Source organism: Mesoplodon bidens, assembly GCF_964165515.1.
Source record: "Mesoplodon bidens genome assembly, chromosome: 4".
Taxonomy (NCBI): Eukaryota; Metazoa; Chordata; class Mammalia; order Artiodactyla; family Ziphiidae; genus Mesoplodon; species Mesoplodon bidens.
Window position 1 is genome coordinate 135,054,941 of NC_138160.1, and position 25,528 is coordinate 135,080,468.

At 38.4% G+C, this 25,528-nt stretch overlaps 1 protein-coding gene across 1 annotated transcript in view; it reads left to right on the forward strand.

Annotated features, from left to right (window-relative positions):
- Positions 1-24,123, forward strand: part of SGCD (sarcoglycan delta) — a 400,556-nt gene extending 376,433 nt beyond the window's left edge. The window contains exons 7-8 of the mRNA XM_081230634.1: positions 18,885-19,008; positions 20,618-24,123. Of these exons, the coding sequence (XP_081086760.1) occupies positions 18,885-19,008; positions 20,618-20,791 (298 nt within the window). The 3' untranslated portion in view covers positions 20,792-24,123. The remainder of the gene's footprint in view (positions 1-18,884; positions 19,009-20,617) is intronic.
- Positions 24,124-25,528: the final 1,405 nt, after the last annotated feature.

Here is a 25,528-nt window from a genome sequence, read left to right on the forward strand (position 1 = left end):
GGTCATCTTGGTGCTTTGTGTCCACCTAGAGAAGTGGGATAGGGAGGGTGGGAGGGGAGATGCAAGAGCAAGGAGATATGGGGATATGTGTACATGTATAGCTGATTCACTCTGTTATACAGCAGAAACTTACACACCATTGTAAAGCAGTTATACTCCAATAAAGATGTTAAAAAAAAAAGTAAATCCTATAAAATTAGAAAAGCCCAAGTTTTTCCTTACTTTTTGCAGGTGCTTATTTTATTTCAACCAGTCTTTACTGGAAGTTGGAGTTGGTTCCACTGAGTACAGTGTATTCAAGTCAAAACAGTCATTTAAAACAGGATGATAGGGATAGATATGTATCATGTGGGCTTAGCTAAGCTGGAATGATATTTCCTGAAAATTCCCTTCACTGAGTTAAGGAAGCTGCATGAGGATTGGAAGGTGGGAGTAAAGTGGCAGTCATACTCCTTTGGCACTGGAAGGTCAGTGCAGAGGACCAAGCTGTTGGAGATCACCTGTTGGCTCCCCTTGTTAGTGTGGGTCAACCTAGGTCTTTCTCTCCTCCATTGCCTGAGCCAGGTACATGCTTAGTTTCATGAAGAAGGACAGCAGCTTTGCCTTCACTGTGGCAGAGACCGTCACTGCTACCAGTTCATCCTGGTGGATTCTCACTCATCCTCACCCTCCTCATTTCACACCCATCTTCCCATCCAGCTTCCTGCCCGGCTGACTCCAGACTGCAGCATCAAACACAAAGACAACAGCCTTACACAGACTATTTACCCAGCTCCCATAACCGTATGAGGTTCTATTGCTTTAATGAACCTGTATACATCTCACTCATAGAGGCTCTCTTTATCTGACTGAATCCTGATCGAAAACGGGCAACTCTTAGGCCAGATCTGGCTCTCAGAAAGTTGGCCTGTCCATAGTTTAAAGTAATAATAAGTTGCCAACACAGCCGCCTGATAAACACACCCCTTGCATGGCCCTGCCCACCAGTAGAACAAGGCCCAGCTCCACCCACCAGTGGGCAGGTACCAGTCCCACCAGGAAGCCTGCACAAGCCTCTTAGACAGCCTTATCCACCAGGGGGCAGACAACAGAAGAAGAAGTAAAACCCTGCAGCATGTGGAATGGAAACTGCAATCACAAAAAATTAGACAAAATGAGACAGCAGAGGAGTATGTCCCAGAGGAAGGAACAAGATAAAACGCCAGAAGAACTAAGTAAAGTGGAGATAGGCAATCTACTTGAAAAAGAATTCAGAGTAATGATAGTAAAGATGATCCAAGATCTTAGAAAAAGAACGGAGGCATAGATCGAGAAGATACAAGAAGTGTTTAACAAAGACCTAGAAGAACTAAAGATCAAACAAACAGATTAACATACAATAACTGGAATGAAAAATACACTAGAAGGAATCGATAGCAGAATAACTGAGGTAGAAGAAGGGATAAGTGACCTGGAAGACAGAAGGGTGGAAATCACTGCCCTGATACAGAATAAAGAAAAAAGAATGAAAAGAACGGAGGACAGTCTAGACCTCTGGGACAACATTAAACGTACTGACATTTGCATTATAGGGGTCCCAGGAGGAGGAGAGAGAGAAAGGACCTGAGAAAATATTTGAAGAGATAATAGCTGAAAACTTCCCTAATATGGGAAAGGAAACATTCACCCAAGTCCAGGAAGCACAAAGAAGTCCCATACAACATAAACCCAAGGAGGAACATGTCAAGCCACATATTAATCAAACCGACAAAAATTAAAGACACAGAAAAAATATTAAAAGCAACAAGGGAAAAGCAACAAATATCATGCAAGGGAATTCCCATAAGGTTATGAGCTGATTTCTCAACAGAAATTCTTCAGGCCAGAATGGAGTGGCAGGATATATTTAAAGTGATGAAAGGGAAAAACCTACAACCAAGAATACTCTACCGGGCTTCCCTGGTGGCACAGTGGTTGAGAGTCCGCCTGCCGATGCAGGGGACACAGGTTCGTGCCCCGGTCAGGGAAGATCCCACATGCCACGGAGCGGCTGGGCCCGTGAGCCATGGCCGCTGAGCCTGCATGTCCGGAGCCTGTGCTCCGCAACAGGAGAGGCCACAACAGTGAGAGGCCTGCGTACCGCCAAAAAAAAAAAAAAAAAAAAGAATACTCTACCAAGTAAGGCTCTCATTCAGATTTGATGGACAAGCAAAAGCTAAGAGAATTCAGCACTACCAGACCAGCTTTGCAACAAAGGCTAAAGGAACTTCTCTAGGTGGAAAAGAAAAGGTCCCAACTAGAAACAAGAAAATTACAAATGAAAAAGCTCACTGGTCAAGGCAACACAGAGTAAAGGCAGGAAATCATCCACACACAAATATCATAGCAAAACCAGCAATTGTGCAAAGAGCAGAGCACAAATGCAGGATATTGGAAATACACTGGAAATTAAAAGACCAGCGACTTAAAACAATCTTGTTTATATATAGACTGCTATATCAAAACCTCATGGTAACCACAAACCAAAAAACTACAATAGATACACACAAAAAAGAAAAAGCAATCCAAACACAACACTAAAGTTAGTCATCAAATCACGAGAGAACAAAAGAGGAAGGGAAGAAAAAAGACCTATAAAAACAAATCCAAAACAATTAATAAAATGGCAGTAAGAACATATATATCAATAATTACCTTAAACGTAAATGGATTAAATGCTCCAACCAAAAGACACAGACTGGCTAAATGGATACAAAAACAAGACCCATATATATGCTGTCTACAAGAAACCCACTTCAGATCTAGGGACACATAGACTGAAATTGAGCTGATGGAAAAAAGTATTCCATGCAAATGGAAGTCAAAAGAAACCTGGAGTAGCAATACGCATATCAGACAAAATAAACTTTAAAATACCGTAACAACAGACAAAGAAGGACACTACATAATGATCAAGGGATCAATCCAAGAAGAAGATATAACAATTGTAAATATGACTGCACCCAACCTAGGAGCACTTCAATATATAAGACAAATGTTAATAGCCATAAAAGGGGAAATCAACAGCAACACAATAATAGTGGGGGACGTTAACACCCCACTTTTATCAATGGACAGATCATCCAGACAGAAAATCAATAAGGAAACACAGGCCTTAAATGACATATAAAATGAGATGGACTTAACTGATATTTATAGAGCATTCCATTCAAAAGCAGCAGAATACACATTGAAGTGCATATGGAACATTCTGCAGGATTGATCACATGCTGGGCCACAAAGTGAGCCTCAGTAAATTTACAAAAACTGAAATCATCTCAAACATCTGTTCCAACTACAGTGCTATGACATTAGAAATCAACTACAAGAAAAAAACTGTAAAAAACACCAAACACGTGGAGGCTAAACAGTATGCTACTGAACAACCAACAGATCACTGAAAAAATCAAAGAGGAAATGAAAAAATACCTAGAGACAAACAAAAACAAAAGCACGATAATCCAAAACCTATGGGACACAGCAACAGCAGTTCTAAGAGGGAAGTTTATAGCAATACAGTCTTACCTCAGGAAACAAGAAAAACCTCAAATAACAACCTAACCTTACAGCTAAAGCAATGAGAGAAAGAATAAACAAAACCCAAAGTTGTAGAAGAAAAGAAATCATAAAGATCAGAGAAAAAATAAATGAAAGAGAGACGAAGAAAAAAAGATCAGTGAAACTAAAAGCTGGTGCTCTGAAAAGATAAAGAAAGTTGATAAACCTTTAGCCAGACTCATCAAGAAAAAAAGGGAGAGGGCTCAAATCCATAAAATTAGAAATGAAAAAGAAGTTACAGTGGACACCAGAGAAATACAAAGGATCATAAGAGAGTACTACAAGCAACTAACTATATGCCAATAAAATGGACAGCCTAGAAGAAATGGACAAATTCGTAGAAAGGTACAATCTCCCAAGGCTCAACCAGGAAGAAACAGAAAATATGAACAAACCAATCACAAGTACTGAAATTGAAACTGTGATTTAAAAACTCCCAACAAACAAAAGTCCAGGACCAGATGGCTTCACAGGTGAATTCTATGAAACATTTACAGAAGAGTTAACACCTACCCTGAAACTATTCCAAAAAATTGCAGAGGAAGGAACACTCCCCAAACTCATTTTATGAAGCCACCATCACCCTGATGCCAAAACCAGAGAAAGATAGTACAAAAAAAGAAAATTACAGACCAATATCATTGATGAACATAGATGCAAAAATCCTCAATAAAATACTAGCAAACTGAATCCAAATCCATTAAAAGGATCATGAACCATGCTCATGTGGGATTTATCCCAGGGATGCAAGGATTCTTCAGTATCCGCAGATCAATCAGTGTGATACACCACATCAACAAATTAAAGAATAAAAACCATATGATCATCTCAATAGATGCAGAAAAACCTTTTGACAAAATTTAACACCATTTATGATAAAAAAAAAAAACTCTCCAGAAAGTGGGCATAGAGAGAACCTACCTCAACACAATAAAGGCCAGATATGACAAACCCACAGCAAACATCATTCTCAATGGTGAAAAGCTGAAAGCATTTCCTGTAAGATCAGGAATGAGACAAGGATATCCACTGTCGCCACTTTTATTAACATAGTTTTGGAAGTCCCAGCAATCAGAGAAGAAAAAGAAATAAAAGGAATCCAAATTGGAAATGAAGAAGTAAAACTGTCACTGTTTGCAGATGACATGATCCTATATATAGAAAATCCTAAAGATGCTACCAGAAAACTACTAGAGCTCATCAGTGAATTTCGTAAAGTTGAAGGATACAAAATTAATACACAGAAATCTCTTGCATTTCTATACACTAATGACGAAAAATCAGAAAGGAAAATTAAAGAAACAATCCCACTTACCATCGCATCAAAAAGAATAAAATACCTAGGAATATACCTACCTAAGGAGGCAAAAGACCTGTACTCTAAAAACTGTAAGAAACTGATGAAAGAAATCAAAGATGACACAAACAGATGGAAAGATATACCATGTTCTTGGATTGGAAGAATCCATATTGTCAAACTGACTATACTACCCAAGGCAATCTACAGATTCAATGCAATCCCTATCAAATTACCAATGGCATTTTTCACAGAACCAGAACAAAAAATCTTCAAATTTGTATGAAGACACAAAAGACCCCGAATAGCCCAAGCAATCCTGAGAAAGACAAGCAGAGCTGGAGGAATCAGGGTCCCTGACTTCAGACTATACTACAAAGCCACAGTCATCAAAACAGTATGGTACTAGCACAAAAAACACAAATATAGATCAGTGGAACAGGATAGAAAGCCCAGAAATAAACCTACGTACCTATGGTCAATTAATCCGTGACAAAGGAAGCAAGAATATACATTGGAGAAAAGACAGTCTCTTCAATAAACAGTGCTGGGAACACTGGACAGCTACATGTATAAGAATGAAATTAGAACATTCTTTAACACCATATACAAAATAAACTCAAAGTGGATTAAAGATCTAAATGTAAGACTGGATACTATAAAACTCTTAGAGGAGAACATAGGCAGAACGCTCTTTGACTTAAATTGCAGCAATATCTTTTCAATCCTTCTCCCAGAATAATGGAAATAAAGACAAAAATAAACAACTGGGACCTAATTAAACTCAAAAGCTTTTGCACATCAAATGAAACCATAAACAAAACAAAAAGACAGCCCACAGAATGGGAGAAAACATTTGCAAATATGCAACTGACAAGAGATTAATCTCCAAAATATACAAACAGCTCATGCAGCTCTATATCAAAAAAACAAAGAACCCAATCAAAAAATGGGCAGAAGATCTAAATAGACATTTATCCAAAGAAGACAAACAGATGGCCAAAAAGCACATGCAAAGATGCTCAACATCACTAATTATTAGAGAAATCCAAATCAAAACTATAATGAGGTATCACCTCACACTGGTCAGAATGGACATCATCAAGAAGTCTACAAACAATAAATGCTGGAGAGGGTGTGGAGAAAAGGGAACCTTCTTACTCTGTTGGTGGGAATGTAAACTGGTACAACTATTATGGAGAACAGTATGGAGGTCCCTTAAAAAAACTAAAAATAGAGTTATCATATGATCCAGCAATCCCACTCCTGGGCATATAACCAGATAAACCATAATTCTAAAAGATACATACACCCCCTGTGTTCATTGCAGCACTACTTACAATAGCTAAGACATGGAAACAATCTAAGTGTCCATCGAGAGATGAATGAATAAAGAAGATGTGGTACATATAAACAATGGAATACTACTCAGCCATTTAAATGAATGAAATAATGCCATTTGCAGCAACATGGATGGATATGGAGATTATCATACTAAGTGAAGTAAGTCAGAGAAAGACAAATATATGATATCACTTTTATGTGGAATCTAAAAAAAAAAAAGATACAAATGAACTTATTTACAGAACAGAAACAGACTCACAGACTGAGAGAATGAACTTACGGTTACCAGGGAGAATGGGTGAGGGGAAGGGATAGATTGGCAGTTTGGGATTGACATGTACACGCTGCTGTATTTAAAATAGATAACCAACAAGGACCTACTGTATAGCACAAAGAACTCTGCTCAATACTCAATACTTTGAAAAGAATAGATACATATATATGTATAACTGAATCACTTTGCTGTACCCCTGAAACTAACACAACATTGTTAATCAAGTATACTCCAATATAAAATAAGAATTAAAAAAAAGAAACATTGAGAAACCATACTCCCTCTTGACATGAGAAATGAAAAAAATAATAATTTGCCAAAGTTTAAAGGTGAGTTGACTTTACTGTACAATTTCCAAATCCATCTTTTGAAAAATCAGAAACCTGGACCTCTAGAGAACAGCGGTACAATAGTCTAAGTATCCTGACCAATTGTTTTAGTTGAAAAGAACAAAAAAAATGGTAAAAATATTTTAAAATATTTTAAATGCATCAATGAGCTGGAAATTAGTTATGATTAGTCCAAGAGGTAAAATAACATAGGAACACAGAGAAGTAGTCTGAGCATTGAGGCCAGCTGTAACTTTACAGATTTTGCTAAACTAGATGAAATTCAGCTTCAGTTTTATGATCTGGTGGGTCATGGGAACAAAGCAAATCTCAGGGCTCACTGAAAACAGGTAGTCTATTTAGAGATCCCATAGATGTAATTGGGACCCCAATGTACGGATGAAATAGAATATACCTACATGGTCTTGCCCTCCTCTGACCTTTCCACCCAAAGGATTGCAAGGGAAATAGCCTGTCTTGAACCTCAGCACTGAGTGGAAGGAAAAGAAAAAAATTTCTCCAAGGCCTGGTAACTTCAAACTGGCCCTCCCTCTCTGTAGCCTGAATTCATATTACCTGGTTGGTCCTAAGACATCCAGCAAAGAAATTGGTTTACACTTGACCCAAGCTGAAGGTGGCACCAGTGATTGATGGAAACAGATACAAATCCTCTCTAGAAAAAAATCACCTTAAAAGTAGGTCTCAAATAAGTTCAGCAAATAAAGACCCAAGAGATATGAACCCACAGAGGCAAGAAATACGAAGCATACTCAGAAACAAGGCACCATGAGCAAGAGAGAAGCATGGAAACAAGGCAGCCAGTTTAGATGCACAGAGGCTTCAGATATGGGAATTAGCAGAGAAAGAATATAAAATAATATGTTTACTATGAGTTGAGAAACAAAAGAGAATTGAAAGAGTAAAAACCAAAGGAATATAAAAATGGCTAACAAATTAGAAAATGCACAATAAGGAATTTCTAGAAATGAAAATATAATCTCAAAAAGCAAAACTCCAATGGATATGATGAAAAATAATACAAAGAAAAATTAAACGAACATGAGACTATATCTACAGAATCATCCAGAAAAAAGAGAGGCAGAATAACAGGAATTCTGGAACAGGAATGCTAGGATGAGAATGCCTAATCTAAGTTTCAGCATGAAAAGAGACAGAATGGAGCAAAAACAATTTTCAAAGACATATCAGCTGAGTGTTGTCCAGAAGTGATGAAAGACACAAAAGTACAAATTTAGCAAGTCAAAAAAAAAAACAAAAACCCTCAGGTAGAGTAAATAAAGTGAAATCTACATCTAGGCATATCAAATGACATTTCAGAACATCAAAAATCAAAAGCATCAGGAGAGAATAGAAGAAAAAGGAAGTTCTAGAATTGAAGTTAGACTGAGAGCTGACTTCTTAACCACAACAGTGAGAACCATAATACAGAGGAATAATATCTTCAGTTCCTGAGAGAAAATAACTGTTAGCACAGCATTCTGCATCCAGAGAAAATCCCTTTTACAAAAGAGGGCAAATTAAAAAATTACTCCAGAACAACAAAATTGAGGATTTGCCCCACAAACCCTCACTAAAAGAACATGTCAAAAACTTTCTTGAGTTTAAGAAAAAAGGGAGGTTTATGATGACAGAAGAAATAAGTAAAGTGGACAATACATAGATATAATAGGTAAATAAACACTGAATAAACAACAATCTTCCCAGATTAAAAAACACAGAACCAAAGTACCTAACAGTACAGATAAATCAAAAATAGTGTATTTGAACTGTTACATTTTAAAAGAAAATCCATTAAAGATTTAATATTGTTAAGGTATTGACTTTCCTCAGAATTGATCTATGGATTCACACAATCCCAATCTAATTCCCTACAGGCTTTTAAGGCTTATATGGAAAAGGAAAAAATCTAGAAGAGCTAAACCTATCTGTTTTCCTTTTGCAAAAGCTAAAGGAGTTGCTCTAGCTGATTCTGACTTCTTATAAAGTTATGGTAACCAAGACAGTCCGGTATTAGCATGAGGCTAGGCAAATAGATAAATAGAACAGAATAGAGAGTTTAGAAATAGATTGTATGTACATGGTTAATTGATTTTCAAGAAAAGCACCAGAGCTATTCAATAGGGAAAGGATTATTTTTTCAATAAATGGTGCTGGAACAACTCAATAAACCTACTGGTAAAAAAGTGAACCTCAACTCTATTCTTAAAAACTAAAACTAATCAAGATGGATCATAAATCTAAATGTAAAGCTAAAACTATAAAGCTTCTAGCAAAGACATGAGAGACTATCTTTGTAACCTTGGGGTAGGTGATGGTTTATCAGGGAAGCTACAGAAATATTAAACATAAAGTATATGATAAATTGACATTCATCAAAAGACATTGTTTAAAAATGAGGTAAGTCATGGATTGGGAGAAAATACTTGATATAGATAGATACACAGATAGATAGATTTCAGGTATATGTATACACATAGAGATATTTATATCTGAATTTTCTGAAAATATATCTGAAATTTCAGAGATATATACACACAAAATTTTTTACCTAGAATATACAGCAAATCAGTAACAAAAACACAAATAACCCAATTGTTAAAAAAAAAAAAGTTGGACAAAAGATTTAAATAGATCCCTCCCAAAAGAACATCTTTGAATAGCCAATAAGCATGTGAAAAGCTGCTTGACCTCATTAGTCATCAGGGAAGTGAAAACTGTAATGAAGAACCATTTTATAGCTACTGGAGTAGTTTTAATTATATCAATATTGGTGCTAGGAATGTAAAATTGCACAACTACCTTGGAAAACAGTGTGTTAGTTTTCTTATTGTATTGGTCTACAGCAGTTTAAAAAAGCAGACATTTGTTATCTCACAATTTCTGTGGGTCAGAAATGTGGGTGCAATTTAGTGATGGCTCTCACTCAAGATCAGTTATCAGGTTGCACTTAAGCTGTTGGCCAGGGCTGTGATCTTTTCAAATGCTTGTCTTGGGGAAGATCTATTTATAAATGCACTCCAGTAGTTGTTGGCAAGACTCAGCTTCCTGTAGATTATTGGAATGAGGGCCTTAGTTCCTCATGGGCTAATGGGATCCCTCATTTTCTCAGACATCCTCATAGGGCAGTTCTCAGCATGGCAGCTGGCATCCCTTTGAGTGAGGGAATGAGAGCAGGAACCCAAGATGGAAGCCACAGTCTTTTTAAAACCTAGTCTTGTGAGTGACATCCTATCACTCTTGCAATGTTTTACTTGTGTAGAAGCAAGCCACTATATCCAGCCCACATCTAGGAGAGAGAATCACCTAAGAGCATGAATACCAGAAGGCAAGGATCATTGGGGATTATTTTAGATACTGCCTTACCACATTTATTATAGACACACCTATGCTACAACTTAGTAGTTCTATTCATAGCTACTTATTTTAGAGAAATGAAAACTTTATCCTCATAAAGACATGTGCAAAATAGCCCCAAACTCAAAACAACCAAATATCTACTAATAGGAAACTGGATAAAGGGTACAAACTTGCAGTTATAAGCTGAATGAGTTCTGGAGAGCTAATGTACAGCGGGTGGTGACTATAGTTAATAAATAATAATGTATTATATATTTGAAATTTGCTAAAAGAGTACATCTTAAATGTTCTTAACACGTGGAGGGTAAAGGTAAATATGTGAGGTGAATATGTAAGGTTAATTACCTTAATTGGGGGAATCATTTCACAATGTATACATGTATCGAAACATTATGTTGTACACCTTAAATATATACAATGTTTATTTCTTAATAAAATTAAAGGATCTGTGCATTTCACTGTATGTAAATTTCTCCTCATTAAAAAGTCTTCTGAAATAAACAAGTAATCCAATTACATGAGAGACACATCTAAAATATAACCATACAGAATGGATGCTATTTAAAAGAGTAGAAAAATGTGTTCGAGGAAAATACAGAGTGAGAACAACTATACTAATAGGCAAAATGGATTTCAAGGCAAAAACATTATAAGAAATAGAATCATTATACACATTGATAAGAAGACAATAAGGAAGACAGAACAATTCTAAGCTGGTATGTATTTAATAAAATACCTCTTTTAGTAACTGATAGATCAAACAGATATATATATAAATTTGAACGGAACAATTAAATATCTTGAGTTAACAGACACACATAGAACATGGCACCAACAACTGCAGAACACACACTCTTTTCAGACAGGCATGAATATTTATAAAAATTGACATATACTGACTGGGCCAAAAACCTAGCCTCAATTTTTAAATAATTGATCTTTTTAAAGAGAATGTTTTTTAACTATCATAATATTATCAGTTTAAAACTGATGAATAAAATATACACTAGAAATAAATCCTAGAAAATCTTACATATTTAGAAATTAAGGAAAATCCTTCTATAAAACTTACCACAGGAGAAATTATACTAAAATTACAAAACATTTACACCTATATTAATACTCCTTTGGGATGCTGCCAAAAAAATACACGTCCTTAAATGAATTTATTAACTAAGAAGGCAGAACATTTTAATTTACTAAGGTGGCAACACATTTTAGAACTTAGGATAATTCTGCAGTTCTATTTAGAACAAAAGACAAGGAAAATTTAAGGAGAAGAAATAAACATAACATAGGATTGACAAAAGCAAAAGTTAGCTCTTTGAAAAGACGAATAATTGACAGTACTGCTAAAGAGGAAAAGAAGACGAATAAAAATATTCGGAACAACAAAAGACATAACTACAAAAATGTTGGGGACATTTTTTTAAATGAAAATATTATGAAAAGCTTTTGCCAAGAAGTTTAAACCATTCTATGAAATGGAAAAATACTAAGAAGACATAACTCACCAAAATCAACCTGAGAAGAAACATAAAACCTGTATAATCCTATAGTTATTTTTTAAATGGAAATAAGGTGTCATTCCATGCCCTGAAGGTTGATGAATGATTTAAATATTCAAGGAGTAAATAATTCTAATCTTTCATTAAAAATTCCAAAATGTAGAAAACTGATAGAACCTGACAAATATATTGTAAGACAGAAAAATTACAGGATAAACTCACTTACGAACACAGGTGCAAAATCCTAAAAAAATTAAGTTTCAGAAATTGATAGAAAAGATGATACATAATGACAATGCTGAACTAATACCAAAAAATTTAGGAGTGGATTATTATTGGAAAATTAATATAATTCACCACATTAATATATTAAGGAGAAGTATATTATCTCAATATATGAAGAATAAAATGGTACTTGATAAAATTCATAGCAATGAATGATAGAAACTCTTAGCAAAATAAGAATAGAAGGGAACTCTCATCACGATAAAAAGTATTTTGGGAAAAAATAAAAACCATAGAACGAAAGAATCTGAATGATAAATTTTTTTTTTTTTTTTTAGGGACAAAGGTGGGGTTTGTTTTTATCATAAAAGAAAAAAAAAACTCCTAAGGAATCTTAACGAAGGGAATATTTCACACTCAGAGAATAGACACCAGGACACAAAATTACAAGTGTTTTTACTCCAGACCTGTCCTCATCTCCTCCAACAGCAGAGATGGGAAGGAGACAGCTGAAGCAAACAGGCAGCTCTGTAAAACAAAGACTTAGAAACCCTACAAATATGATTAAACTCTAAACTTCTGTTTTGCTTTAAAAAAATTTTTTTAATATATCAGAAGGCCTGCTTTAGTGACATGCTAGTCCCACCAGAAAATAACCCCAAAACCCCCTTGTCAGTAACATGCTCAAGTTGACCAGCCAACTCGTATTTCCAAACCCCTGTGTGTACAAGTACGTGTATGTCTTTTAAACCAAAGCCCCTGGGCTCAGGTGACTGCAACTGCTATCAGTTCAGGAAAAGGCAAGATTGCTGTTTCCTTACTTTTAGTCAACACTGTATTGGACAGTCCTAGACAGAACAGTATGAAAAGTAAAAGACATAAAACTGTCAAAATCATTACTGCCTACCAAGAAAACCTAAATCAACCTGCATACAAATTGTGAAAAATAAGATAATTTACCTAGGTGTTAACTATAAGATCAACATACCAAAAACAACAAACAAACAAAAACCTGAATCTCAATACAACAGGAAAAAGAAATAGGTGTAAGAGAAATACATTTTTACCGAAATACCATTTTCAATAGCCACAAGAGATAGGCTGAATCCACACAGAGAAGACTAACTTTTTCGAAATACATCCAAGAAAACATAACAAAATAGAGACAGATGCAATGGTGATGAAGTGAACATAAATCCAATCAAAATTCCAACAGGTCTTCCTTCAGTTGAAACTTCAGTTGATTCTGAAATTTATTTGGAAGACCAAGAATAGCTAGGACAGTCTGGAAGAACAAGGCAAGAGAACTTGCCTTATGAAATGTAAAGAATTTAAAAATCATAGTAAGCTAAAATATTTAATTAATTATTGTCACAGGGATAGATGAATAGAATAACGAAACAGACTAGAAAATCCTGAAAGAGACCCATAAGTGTATGGAAACATCATTTATGACAGAGCTAAATATGGGCTTTTCAATATATGATGTTGAGATCCTTCATCTGCATCTGTTTTGACCCCAACCTCAGACTGCACACAAAAATGAATACCCATGAATTAGAGACTTAGAAAAAGCAAAACATAAAAGTTTTAAAAACAATATTGAAGAACTTTATGATTTCAGTGTAAGGAAGGATTTCTCAGACAAGACAGAAAGCACAAACCCTAGAGGAAAATTTGTTGACATTAAAATATAAAACGTTTTCACCAAAAAATGCTAAGCATAGAGTGAAAAGATAAACTACAGCCTCAAAAAAAGAAATTATCAATACATAGAACTGCTAAACAATTATTTTTCAGAATATATAAAGCATGACTATAATTCATACATACAAAATCCAAAAAACCAAAAAAATTAAAAGAGACAAAAGACATTTCACTGAAGAAGAATCCCAAATGGCTTACCAACAAATGAAAAGAGCCTTAACTCCATTACTAATCTGGGAAATGCAAATTTAAAAGACAGTAGCATCCCATTTCACACTCACTTCATAATAAACAATATCAAATGCTAGCAAGAAAGTAGAAAAAACAGAACTCTATACATTACTAGTGGGAAAGTAATAAAGCTGTAGATAAGCATACCTTAGGAGCTAGTAATTCCACTCTTCACCTATGTGTCCTAAAGAAAATTTACAAGTGAACACCAGGATCCACATACAAGAATGTGCAGAGATGACTTCGTAGAAACAAAAACTTGGTATCAATCCAAATGTCCAACAAAAGGATGGACAAAGAAATCATGATGTGTGATAACCTCAGGAGAATAGAATAAATTACAGCTGTGCTACAGAATGGAGGCATCTCAGGAACAAAACATTGAGGCCAAAAATAAGTAAATCACTAAAGAATACATAAGTGGAATTATTCTGTGCATAAAGCTCAAAAACACATGGTAGTAAACAATTTATCATTTAAGGAGGCAAATGTAGTAATATAATATTATAAAGAAAAGCAAGAAAACAGTAAACAAAATTCGTAGTAGTAATTATTCTTGAGAGAAGGAAATAGTTAGGATTAGGAAGAGCTCAGGGAATTACAAAGGTAAGAATTTTCTTTTTTAAAAAAAAAGGATGGGGCTTCCCTGGTGGCACAGTGGTTGAGAGTCCACCTGCCGATGCAGGGGACGCGGGTTCGTGCCCCGGTCTGGGAAGATCCCACATGCCGCGGAGTGGCTGGGCCCGTGAGCCGTGGCCGCTGAGCCTGCACGTCCGGAGCCTGTGCTCCGCAACGGGAGAGGCCACAACAGTGAGAGGCCTGCGTACCGCAAAAAAAAAAAAAAAAAAAAAAAAAAAGTATGGTGACTATACAAGATTCATGTCAATGTCATCCTTTATAACATATTTATATTTAGAGAAATCTTTTGCATCAATTCCAAAAATGTAATGATTTGGAATAAAACTTTTTTTCATCAGAAGCCCTGGCAGTAATCGGCCAGGTTAGAATAGCAGCTGCCTCCTGTCCAGAGCATCTCCATCACTTGCCATATATGATCGTGCAGAGACTCTTGTTTTCCTTATAGCTTTCTTATGGGTCACTCACTGACATCACCTTTCCAGTCTCTGTGGGCATCTGATATGATGACGTTGTTTTAGAGCAGTGGTTCTCAAAGTGTGTTCCCCTAACTAGCAGCTTCAGCATCACCTGTGACTTGTCACAAGTTCAGGCATTCAGGCAACACCCTTAACCTACTGTATCGAACTCAGGGGTGGAGCCCTGCAACCTAAGTTTTAACAAGCCCTCCAGGGGATTCTGCTGCTCCTGTTTGAGAACCACTGTTCTGGAGGGCATGGCCCAGCCTTGGACCTCCTTTCCTAGACTTTCTTCCATTCTCAGATTCTTCAGTCCTCCCAGACGGGAGTCGCATGTGCTCCTAATGGGAGCAGTATTCATTTCCAAGAGCCAACAGGACCCTCAGTTGTCACCAGTGCCCTCCAAATCAGGAGGGAGCCTCCCTCCATTTTCCTTGCTCAATACCATCTAAGCAGTGGTGTTTTGGTTGTTAATCTATGGTCAGAAATTGACTGACATCACTGCAAGAGTGCTTTGTCTGCTCTTTGCAGGCCCCACAGGGCTCTTGTAGGAGCTGGTTTTTTTTTTTTTTTTTTTTTTTTTTTTACAGTGGAAAGGTTTAGTATGTGAACAAACCAGTAAGTCTGTCTGAAGGACAAAGGGCGTTAAGATGAGGTGTGAAACACAAAGCCAGTTACCGATTTGTCCCTGCTGCCAGGAAATTCTCATTTCTACCTTATCTTAGCCTTTCACACTGGGAGACAGTTTCAGAGTAGCCCCCTCCTTGTCATCCTGGTACTTCCAAGGCTGTGAGAGGGGAAAAGGCAGCAGTTATTTCTGAGTCCACTTCTCTGGCCTGGGAGCCCTCCTGCTGATTTCAAAGCCCATGGGAGGCGTCATGAATAAAGTGAATTCATATGACTGAAATACCAACACTCCATCTGATAAAGTTCTCCAAGCTCCAAACATTTTTTTTTCTATTTTGAGTTTTTCCCTCTCAACTTTTTGTATGAATCGTCCACTTTGAAGGCAACATACCAAGTATGAACACATTCACCATATCCTGAATTTGATGTCACTGATGTCAACCTTTTCAGTAAGTTGTGAGGACTGTTGTAGGGAAGGAAGTATGTCTCACTGAGCCATATGTAGTACTACCACCTTACCCTTATTGATGGAGGCTAGTTTTGGAAATACAAGTGCATATTCCATGAAGATAGATTTGAAATTTAATTACGAAGAATGGCGTGAAGATATGAGAGACAGGAAAGAAGCCCAGTTTTTCTGGAAGTGATATGGAATACTGGACCACATGCTTGGGTTTGAATCCTAGTTTTGCCCTTTTACTAGGTGTGCAACCCTGAGCAAGTCATTTACCTTAGCGTCCTTGCTTGTACAATCAGGACTGAAGGAGTGCCAAAGGCACTCCACAAAAAATAGGGTCTTTGTGGGGATTAAATGAGATAACACATATAAAAGCATGTTCCACCGTGTCCATCACCTAGTGAGTATTCAATAAAGCACAGCTGATGTTTATGGCAAGAAATAAGACTAGCAAAATAGGTCAGATCAAGCTCTACATGGGCAAATAAGTCCAAGAGTTCCTATCTTTTCCAAGAAATGTATGAAGGTTTTGATAAGAGAAGTGACATAATCAAAACTGACTTCAGGTGTGTGTGAAGTACACACAACTGACTTCACTTTATGTGTCAAGTACACTAGAAAAAAAAAAGGAAGAATTAGAGACAAAACTTGGGAGGTTTCAACAGTCCAGGTTAGAGATGAACTAATATATTGAGTAGGGAGAAGTTGCGAGTTAAAAACTGCGTTAACTGATGCAGTGAGGGAGGGAGGGAGGGAGGGAGAGAGGGAGGGAAGAAGGAACAGAGAAGATGGCATGAGGGCTCTCCCCCGGGGAAGGTGGAGGATGGCAGTGCCCTGGAGAAGAGGGTGAACAAATGTGGAAGAGAGCTGGCAGTATTGTCAGAAGGGAAGCTTATGCCATGAGGGGAAAGGTCTCAATAGCAGTGAAAACAGAAGGTGTTAGACAACACTAGGACAAGGGGTGTGAGTCAGCCAGACCTTATAGGAGAGAAGCAAAGAAAATGGCGGAAAACCATCTTCAGATTTTAGACGTGAGCTATAGGAAGAGCTTGATGCGTTGGATTAAGGTCCTAGACAAGGCTGTGCTGCACATACATCATTCCCTGCCACTCTAGCAACAAGACCCCCTTCCTTGAGCTGACGTTATAGTGAGAAAAACCACAGGCAAAGGAAGCCAACCACAGTTCGAAGTAGAACCACACCCGGCTCAGCACCAGCTTGGTGAAGGGCTTGTGAGGACGAGATGGTAGGATAGGGGATTTTTGCCACACACAAAGGGGTGAGGTCAGAGTGGAAAGAAGGAGTGAAAGAGAAGCTCAGGCCAATCCTTTGCTTAGGACTAGACACCCGTTGTTTCTCTTTAAGACTCTGGATGAGCCACTGTAGGGGGAGCACAAAAATCAGTGGAGAAGCCTGCTCTCTGAAGCACACCTCAGAGACCCAGACCTGGGAAGTGGGGAAGAGCCCTGTCTTGGCACCTGTGGAATGTACCTTGGGATCGCTCAGGGTGGCGCCCCACAGATTGCCTTGCTCTGCCTGCCACTTACTGTTGCCCATGAGGATGTGGCCTACCCGTGTGGGGGCTGGTGGAAGCAGAACATGGAGTCGGCAGTTGGCAGAGAGGATGATGTTCCTTTTAAACCTGTTCAAAGTGTCTGAAAGTTCGGAGTGGAGAAATAAAATGCAGAAAATTGGTCTGATTTAGAGTGGCTTGGTGGCCACTTCTGGGGTCCATGCTTCCTAAGTTGGGATACTTTCTTTATAACAGAGAAGGGGATCTTCATTCAGTCCAATTTGGTGATAATATTAAAATCTGAAATATTCAAAGGATGGCTGAGTTTTAGTTCATATTTTTTGCATACAATGAGTTAGGCAAAAATCTTTCTATGAAGCATTATCCTCTTTTGCCCTAATAATTAGCATAGAATGTGGCTGATTCTCCTTCTCTCAACTTACTTAATTTACATACAATAAAATTCACTCTTGGGAGGTATAATTATGTAAGTTTGCATAAACACATGGAGGCACATAACCACCACTGCAATCAAGATACAGAACAGTCCTATCACCAAAAAACATCTGTTCTTCATGCTGTCCCTCTGTAGTCAAATCACTTCCCTCTAACTCCTAGCAACAACTTATCTGTTCTGAGTTTTCTTTTGACAATTGCCTATTTGAGTAAAGCCTGAGATTACTTTACAATTTGCTGCTATCATAACAACAGTAACAGCAGTAATAGTAATAATTAACACATATTAATTATACATTTCCAATGTGCCAGGCACCATGTGAAGCACTTTAGAGATGAAGAAACTGAGGCTTTGAGACATTTTGGAAAAGAGAGGAGGGAAGAAGGACTTGCCCAAGGTCATACAGTGGCAGCCCCATGGTTTGAGTTAGCCGTGTCCAACTCCCAGGTCTATTTTCTTAACCTCTATCCAATTCTGCTTCCAGGAAGACAAAGAAAGTAGGGCGATGTGGAAACAATATCCGCTAATTTCAGGAAGCTCAGTTTAGACCTGAGATTGCCTTACTTTAGAAATAAACAGAACTTATGTAAGAATTTGGTTAATCATGCTAATGAAGCAATAATTGACTAGGTGGCAAGATAGAATGAAGCCAGGATCCTAGAACACCTTCCGTACAATCTTTGTGATATGCAGTGAAGATAAAGCCCAGATACATTATGTCCAGCCTCATAAAGTTGATCAGGCATGCAAAGCTAGAATTTCCTGATCAGATGTTGAAACATCTCAATGCTTAGAGCACCAACTTCCTCCTAACTTTACTAAAACAGTGAAATGGGATCTTTAATCTTAGTCTTGTGCCTATTTCAGGTTGGAGTCCCCCACCCGGTCTCTGGTGATGGAGGCCCCAAAAGGAGTAGAAATAAATGCAGAAGCTGGCAACATGGAAGCCACCTGCAGAACAGAGCTGAGACTGGAGTCCAAAGATGGAGAGGTAAGCATGAGAGGAACAGAAGCCCAGAGAGACACAGCTCCAACGAGCCAATGTTTCCTAAGACGCATCACTCCCTTTGCCTCTGAAGTTTATCCTACAGTGTAATGATCCTACAGTGTGACAGCAAAAAGAGCCAATCGGAAGGTTTTATTTCTGGAACAAATATGTTGAACGGCACGATTATAAGCCAAACCCACAACACATAAAAGTTATAATTCATTATCTGTAAAAGTGCTGAGGTAGTAGTATGTATCGCAAGAACAGAATTATATAAGGACATCTGTAAAAATGAATGCTATTTCCAAGTTCTCTCATCGCCTTAAAGTAGGATTTAGTTGGCTGGTATAATTAAGCTGCATATCACACACGTCTATTTAAAGACGAGCTTAGTTTACTGGTAGACATTTTTTTTTTTTTTTTTTTTTGCGGAACGCGGGCCTCTCACTGCTGTGGCCTCTCCCGTTGCGGAGCACAGGCTCCGGACGCACAGGCTCATCGGCCATGGCTCAAGGGCCCAGCCGCTCCACGGCATGTGGGATCCTCCCGGACCGGGGCACAAACCCTTGTCCCCTGCATCGGCAGGCGGACTCTCAACCACTGCGCCCCCAGGGAAGCCCTGGTAGACATTTTTAAGTGTACATTGTATGTTTCTACTTTCATTGAAAATGGAAAAGTCAGATCTAACAGCTATCCCAAATCAGAACAAGCCAAAACTTAACTAGGCAGCAAGAGACTAAGAGACGAGAGACTGCAAACATTCATTCTCTTAGCCCAACACAGTCCCGCCTTGGTGAACAGAATAGCTCTTTGTGTTTTCGCAAGCAAGGTAAGCCAAATCCCCAAAGAAAATATGATTCGAATGCAAACTTTTGAAAGTGGCTTTATCGTGTTCATAAGTGACTTTTTCTACTTAAGATTTTATTTAAAAGAGAAAAAATGTGTTTTTAAAGCAAAACTCTATTCCACCTTCCATATCTACTTACAGGTTATCAGTCTCCACCTGCCTCTGTATACCAAGCCTGCCTTTCGATTGGTTTGGCATGTGCTGTATTTGTTTTAAAAGAGCTAGTCAGATAGGGCTTTCAGTTATCAAAACTGTCTCTGTAGACAGCTGCAGACTCCAAACCACACATGTTTAGAAGTAGTGACTACATCACAGATACAGTTTATAGCTATCAGAATGTGGACCCTGGAGGAATCAGTTATAATCCTGACCATCATTTAAGACTGGAAGTGCTGCATATTCTTGAAGGCCCACCATGCATATAGATGTATTTAGGGTCTGAGAAGTCCCATACTAAAGAAAATTGTTACCCTGTCATTTCCAAATTTACTTCACTCTAGGAATCCATTCACGTTCTACATGATACACTTTTACGAAATGCTAATATATACATGACATTGCCAGTGCAACGCTGTCTGGCTAGAATACAAGCTTCTGGGAGGGTAGAGACTTTATCTCTCTTGTTCATCCCTGAATTCCCAGTGTCAACTATTCTAAACACATAGTAGGTGCTCATTTGATTTCAACTGAACATTCATCCCGTTTCAGAATGTCAAGAGGATAAATGACAGGCTCTAACTCTTCCTTCCTGTTTCCTCTCTTTAGATTAAGTTAGATGCTGCGAAAATCAAACTACCTAGACTGCCTCATGGATCCTACACGCCCACAGGAACAAGGCAGAAGGTCTTCGAGATCTGTGTCTGCGCCAATGGGAGATTATTCCTGTCCCAGGCAGGAACCGGTTCCACTTGTCAGATAAACACGAGTGTCTGCCTGTGAGAGACCATGCATAGTGGACATGTCGGCAGCATCCAGGCCTTTTTCGGCTTTAGACCCTGGCTGCCAGCTATTTTTACTAGAACACAGAAAGCCTATCAAAGACCTTTTGTGTGTGTGTGTGTGTGTGTGTGTGTGTGAGAGAGACTTTGCGTGTGTGGGTGATATAAATATATATAAATATATAAATAAATATATATATCCTCTGTATAAAATGAGGTTTCAGTACAAAAGGAACCATGGGTGACCCTGTGATATCCACTGTCATTGCCATCCCAACCCCACCACATACATGATAAAATCAAAACACTAATTCGGGCCCAATATTCCCCAGACCCTGCAGAATCACACAGTGTATCGACACTTACTGAATATCCGCCTACACGTGTGAGTAACAGCCTGTCTTTTCCTTTAGTGTCATTACAAGGCAGTGATGGCGGGAATTTGCAAGTCACACCCAAGGGTTGAGACCCTTGTAGTAAAAGCAGACACTTTATTAGCTTTTGTGCAGCTGGCCAACTTCTCCCCTTTCAACTTAGGGATGGGGCAGTGCCGCAGAAGTCAGACAGAGGAACTCAACATGGCTGTGCTACTTTTGCATCCAAATGTATTGGGCTTCTGTGGTTGGATGAATTAGAAGGATGGATTTTAGCAAAGTTTGAAAGGCTCACCCAACTCCTGTGAGCTTATTACTTCCTTCAAACCCACGTATTATCCCACAGTCAAAACAGGAGCTGTAAATCAGCACAAAATAGGAAAACAGTTGCTCCTCAGTCGGCTAGAAGCTCCTCGATGGCCTGACAGACTAAGAATAAATGGGCAATAGGTCTCTGTTTGAAGTGAAAAAATGGCTCAAAATCTGTTACATCCTCACTCCTGTTGACTTCATCCAACAGACTCCTACCCAAAATGATCACGTCAATCCAAATCTTTAAGAGTGGAACCCCTACCCCCAAGAGAAGCTATTTGGAGATGTAAATCAAAGAGTGGCGAAGGAAACCAAATTATTTTCAAATATGTTTCTGGGGACTGGTAGGTAATTTAGAGGCATGCGTTTCATTATTAAAGGTATGCACAAATTCTCTGCCTTCAATCTTCTTATATATTTTTTCAGTATTGGGATATTCATTTTCCTAAGTTGACCATTGTTTTCTCTAAGAACAGTGACCCAAAAATCACAGATCGAAAGTACCACATGCCCCCAGAAATGCTCACTGAAAATTAATATAGACTGAGTCAAGTGTCTTTATTAGAACCACTGTGTCGCCGGGGGGGCCCAGCAGTACCCACTCCCCCGTATGCGGAAGCAGCTCCCTAATTCCCGCCATCAGCTACCTCCCATCACCCCACTTTCATCATCGTGCTCCAGGGTCACCCTGGCCAGCTCTTGTGCTGGGACAGGGGATTACACCATCTCTGTTCAAAGAGGGGGATACGTGCCTATGCCTTACGACAATGCACTCAGCAAGGAGAAGCACATCCAATATTTATCTTGTGTTACCTGTAGTTTATTTTGAGTGATTGGAGGGGAAGGGTTTCACAATGACTGGGCATCTTAAAAGCTGGTAGGCAAACCAAGTGGCTGACAGATGTGGACGCCGAGGAGCCTGGAAGGGAGACGTAACTGCTTTCGGCCATCCTGGATGCCACTTGGCAAGCAGTAGCCCCACAGTCCTAAATGAAGTCATATTTGTAGGCCTGAATGGCACTTGTTTGTTGTTGTTTTTTCTTCCTCAACAGGGTTCTGCTTTTTCTTACTTCACAAGCAGAGGGGAGATGTGCCATAGGAAATGAATAAGAGGTTTGGTATTTTTGAGATGACACTCAAGCATCGGGCTGAGTTTTGCACATGTGGAAGGTAAAAGCAAGCTATGTGTTGCTTAGTCACTTAGAAGTGGGGGGGAGGAGGGATGGTTCCAGCCTGACCAGTGGCCCTGCTGGCTCCCGGACCCCAGGGTCCTTCCAGTCACTCCTGCTTAATATCCGTACAGAAGAATTGGGTTGCTCAAGGGTGAGACCGTAAGATTGCTTAGTGTGCAGCACTGGGGTCTAAAAAGGAAAACCATAAAGAGATATGCAATTGCTCTGGCTCAGTATTATTTATATCCTGTAGGATCACACCGCCAGAATCTGCATGTACCACACCCAGGGTTTTTCCAAGCCAGGAAAGGCCCTCCTTGGCGACTGGGAGCATCTACCCCATATCTTTCAGATCAACAGTAGTACCTGTAAGGTCCTTTGTGGCTAAATACCTGAAGACAAAGGTTTTTGTTTGTTTGTTTGTTTTTTAAGCAGACAGACCATCTTTGCATTTTGTCATCTCAAGTACATATTCTAAGGATGAGAAAGAAATGGAAGGTTCCCTGAACCTCTTTCATCTAATTTTGTTCCAATAGTTAAATGAAAGTCTGAGATCAGCACCTTGGAAATTTTATGCCGATAAAAAAGACTGGTGTGATGCCACCTGCAAAAATTAATCCTAAATGTACTCAGATCACAAATAGAATAAAAAGAATAATAGCAACCAAGAATAGAAATCAAGCACCTATGGGGACAGACATGATATAAAATTCTGATTTTCATTTGTGCTAAGTGACTACGGTATACCAGGTAATGAGCAGGAGGTTTGGCGTGGATTAAATTATGTATTTCAGTTCAGACTTTAGAATTCAGTAATTGCATATTAAGTCCTTCAATGTACATTTTTTTCTCCCAGCTTCCTCCAACTAGAATACCTGTCCACGGTCATGAGAAAAAGTTTTACCTGAATTCTGGGGAAAAGAAAAGCTCTTTTACATTAAAGTCTGATACCTTTAATTTATAAAAATGAGATCCTTTCTAATCTTATATACAATATCTTCTAGAAAATCACATCTCTCAGTATATTAAGCAGTGGGTGGCATAACAAAGAGTTTAAATGAATTTTCAATATTCTAGAAGTTCCAGTACGTTAATATTCTTCAGAAAAGTTTTATAAATTAAAAGTTGATCTCCAAATGTGTTTAGCACCTACTTCTATTGGATATCTGCTCAATAAGTTGTTAAAGTTTAGTCTTAAGAGGTTTTCAAAAGCCCTTTTGGTGACATCAGTCCAGGTGGAAACTTGATACAAAGCTGTATCTTTCTGTTACCCAAGAGACAGAGCCTATAAACTTGAATTGGCTTTTAACTTCCTTTAGGTCAGTTTTCCCTTGGATGATTTCCATTGTATATCCAGCACCATAGACCAAAGATTGCTTGAGGCTTGACTCTAGCACAGGGGTCAACAAACTCTGGTCCCGAAACCAAATGGGACTCATCACCTGATTTTGTGAATAAAGTTTTATTATAACACAGCCACATCCGTCCACTTACTTGTTATGTATGGCTGATTGCATACTGGACCAGCAGGGTTGAGTATCTGTGCCAGAGATCTCTTGGCCCACAAAACATAAAATAGTTACTAATTGGTTCTTTAGTAAAAGTTTGCTGACTCCTGACATAGAGGTCATTTGTAGCCTCATTTGTGTTGGACACAGCAGGAGAGAAAGCAGACGACGGCACTACATTTCCATGTGTGCTTGGGAATATAAATATGTGGTTATAGAAAAGATGGTCTGCTTTACACTGCATGTAAAAGAGATCCACTTGTCTGAGAAACACAGGCTCACAGGATTCTTGGAAACAGGGAAGACGGAATTAGGGAAGGGTTTAGTGGAAGAGGAAAGCTGTGATCCTCCAAAAGGGTCTTCCTAGAACCCTTCATATATAAATATAGGGGTTCCTTCAGTCAGCATCATTGTGTGACAAGAAGTGAAGCAGGGGTCCTTTGATTTAGAGTCTCTTTCCTGAAGAGACTATTTCTGCGATCTCCGCCTAAAGGTTTTCATCTCACTTTCCCATATTCCAGAAAGATGCCCATTCCATGGTCCTCTGAAGAATATTTTTGACTTAACATATCTTTTTGGCATCCATCACCTCAGTTATTCACACCCACAGAGGACTTGCTTTCCTACAACCACATCAGGCCTGAAGGGTTGGTGGGACCAACAAATAATGAGAAATATTCAAAGGAACATCTGAAAATATGTAGGACAAAAAAATGTAGAATTATTTCATGAATCTGTTGCTGGGATTTGGGGAGGGCGGGGACCAGATTAATGCCAGTTTGATGTTGTTTCCAAGGATCTGGGTCTTTGTTCTTTGGTGTAGGAGATTTACCAAAAAAAAAAAAAATCTATTTTGAATTCCAGCATCACTGCCTCTGTGTGGTAAGGCAGGTTCCTATCAGAGATTTGTCCCTTCAGTCAGCATCCCTATTGCTAATCCAAAGCTTTATACTCATATTTAATATTGTTAAAATAGCATCAGTTATGAATGATTCTTTGTAAGTATGAGTATTCCTGTTAGGGAGGAAAGGTGTTTTTTGTTTTTTTTTTAAGTAAAAATACCCACCATTTACCAGACCCTAATCAACATTAGTTAAAGGAGTCCTTCAGCATTTTATCTGGATTCAACTAAAAGAGGATTAAATTGGCCTTTCACAGGAACAGCTACATGAGAATATCTTGCATTTGTTTATTTTAGGCAAAACGTAGCCTGATGTTTAGACCAAGGAGGTAAATATCCATCTAAGCACGTGATCCTTATTTTTTAAGGCTCTCTGAAAGGTGAAAATCTAATTTAAGTGAGTTGTAAACAAAACCCCTTTCCTCTCTTTCCTCTGCTCCAGGAAATCTTAGGCACAAAAAGGATAACAAA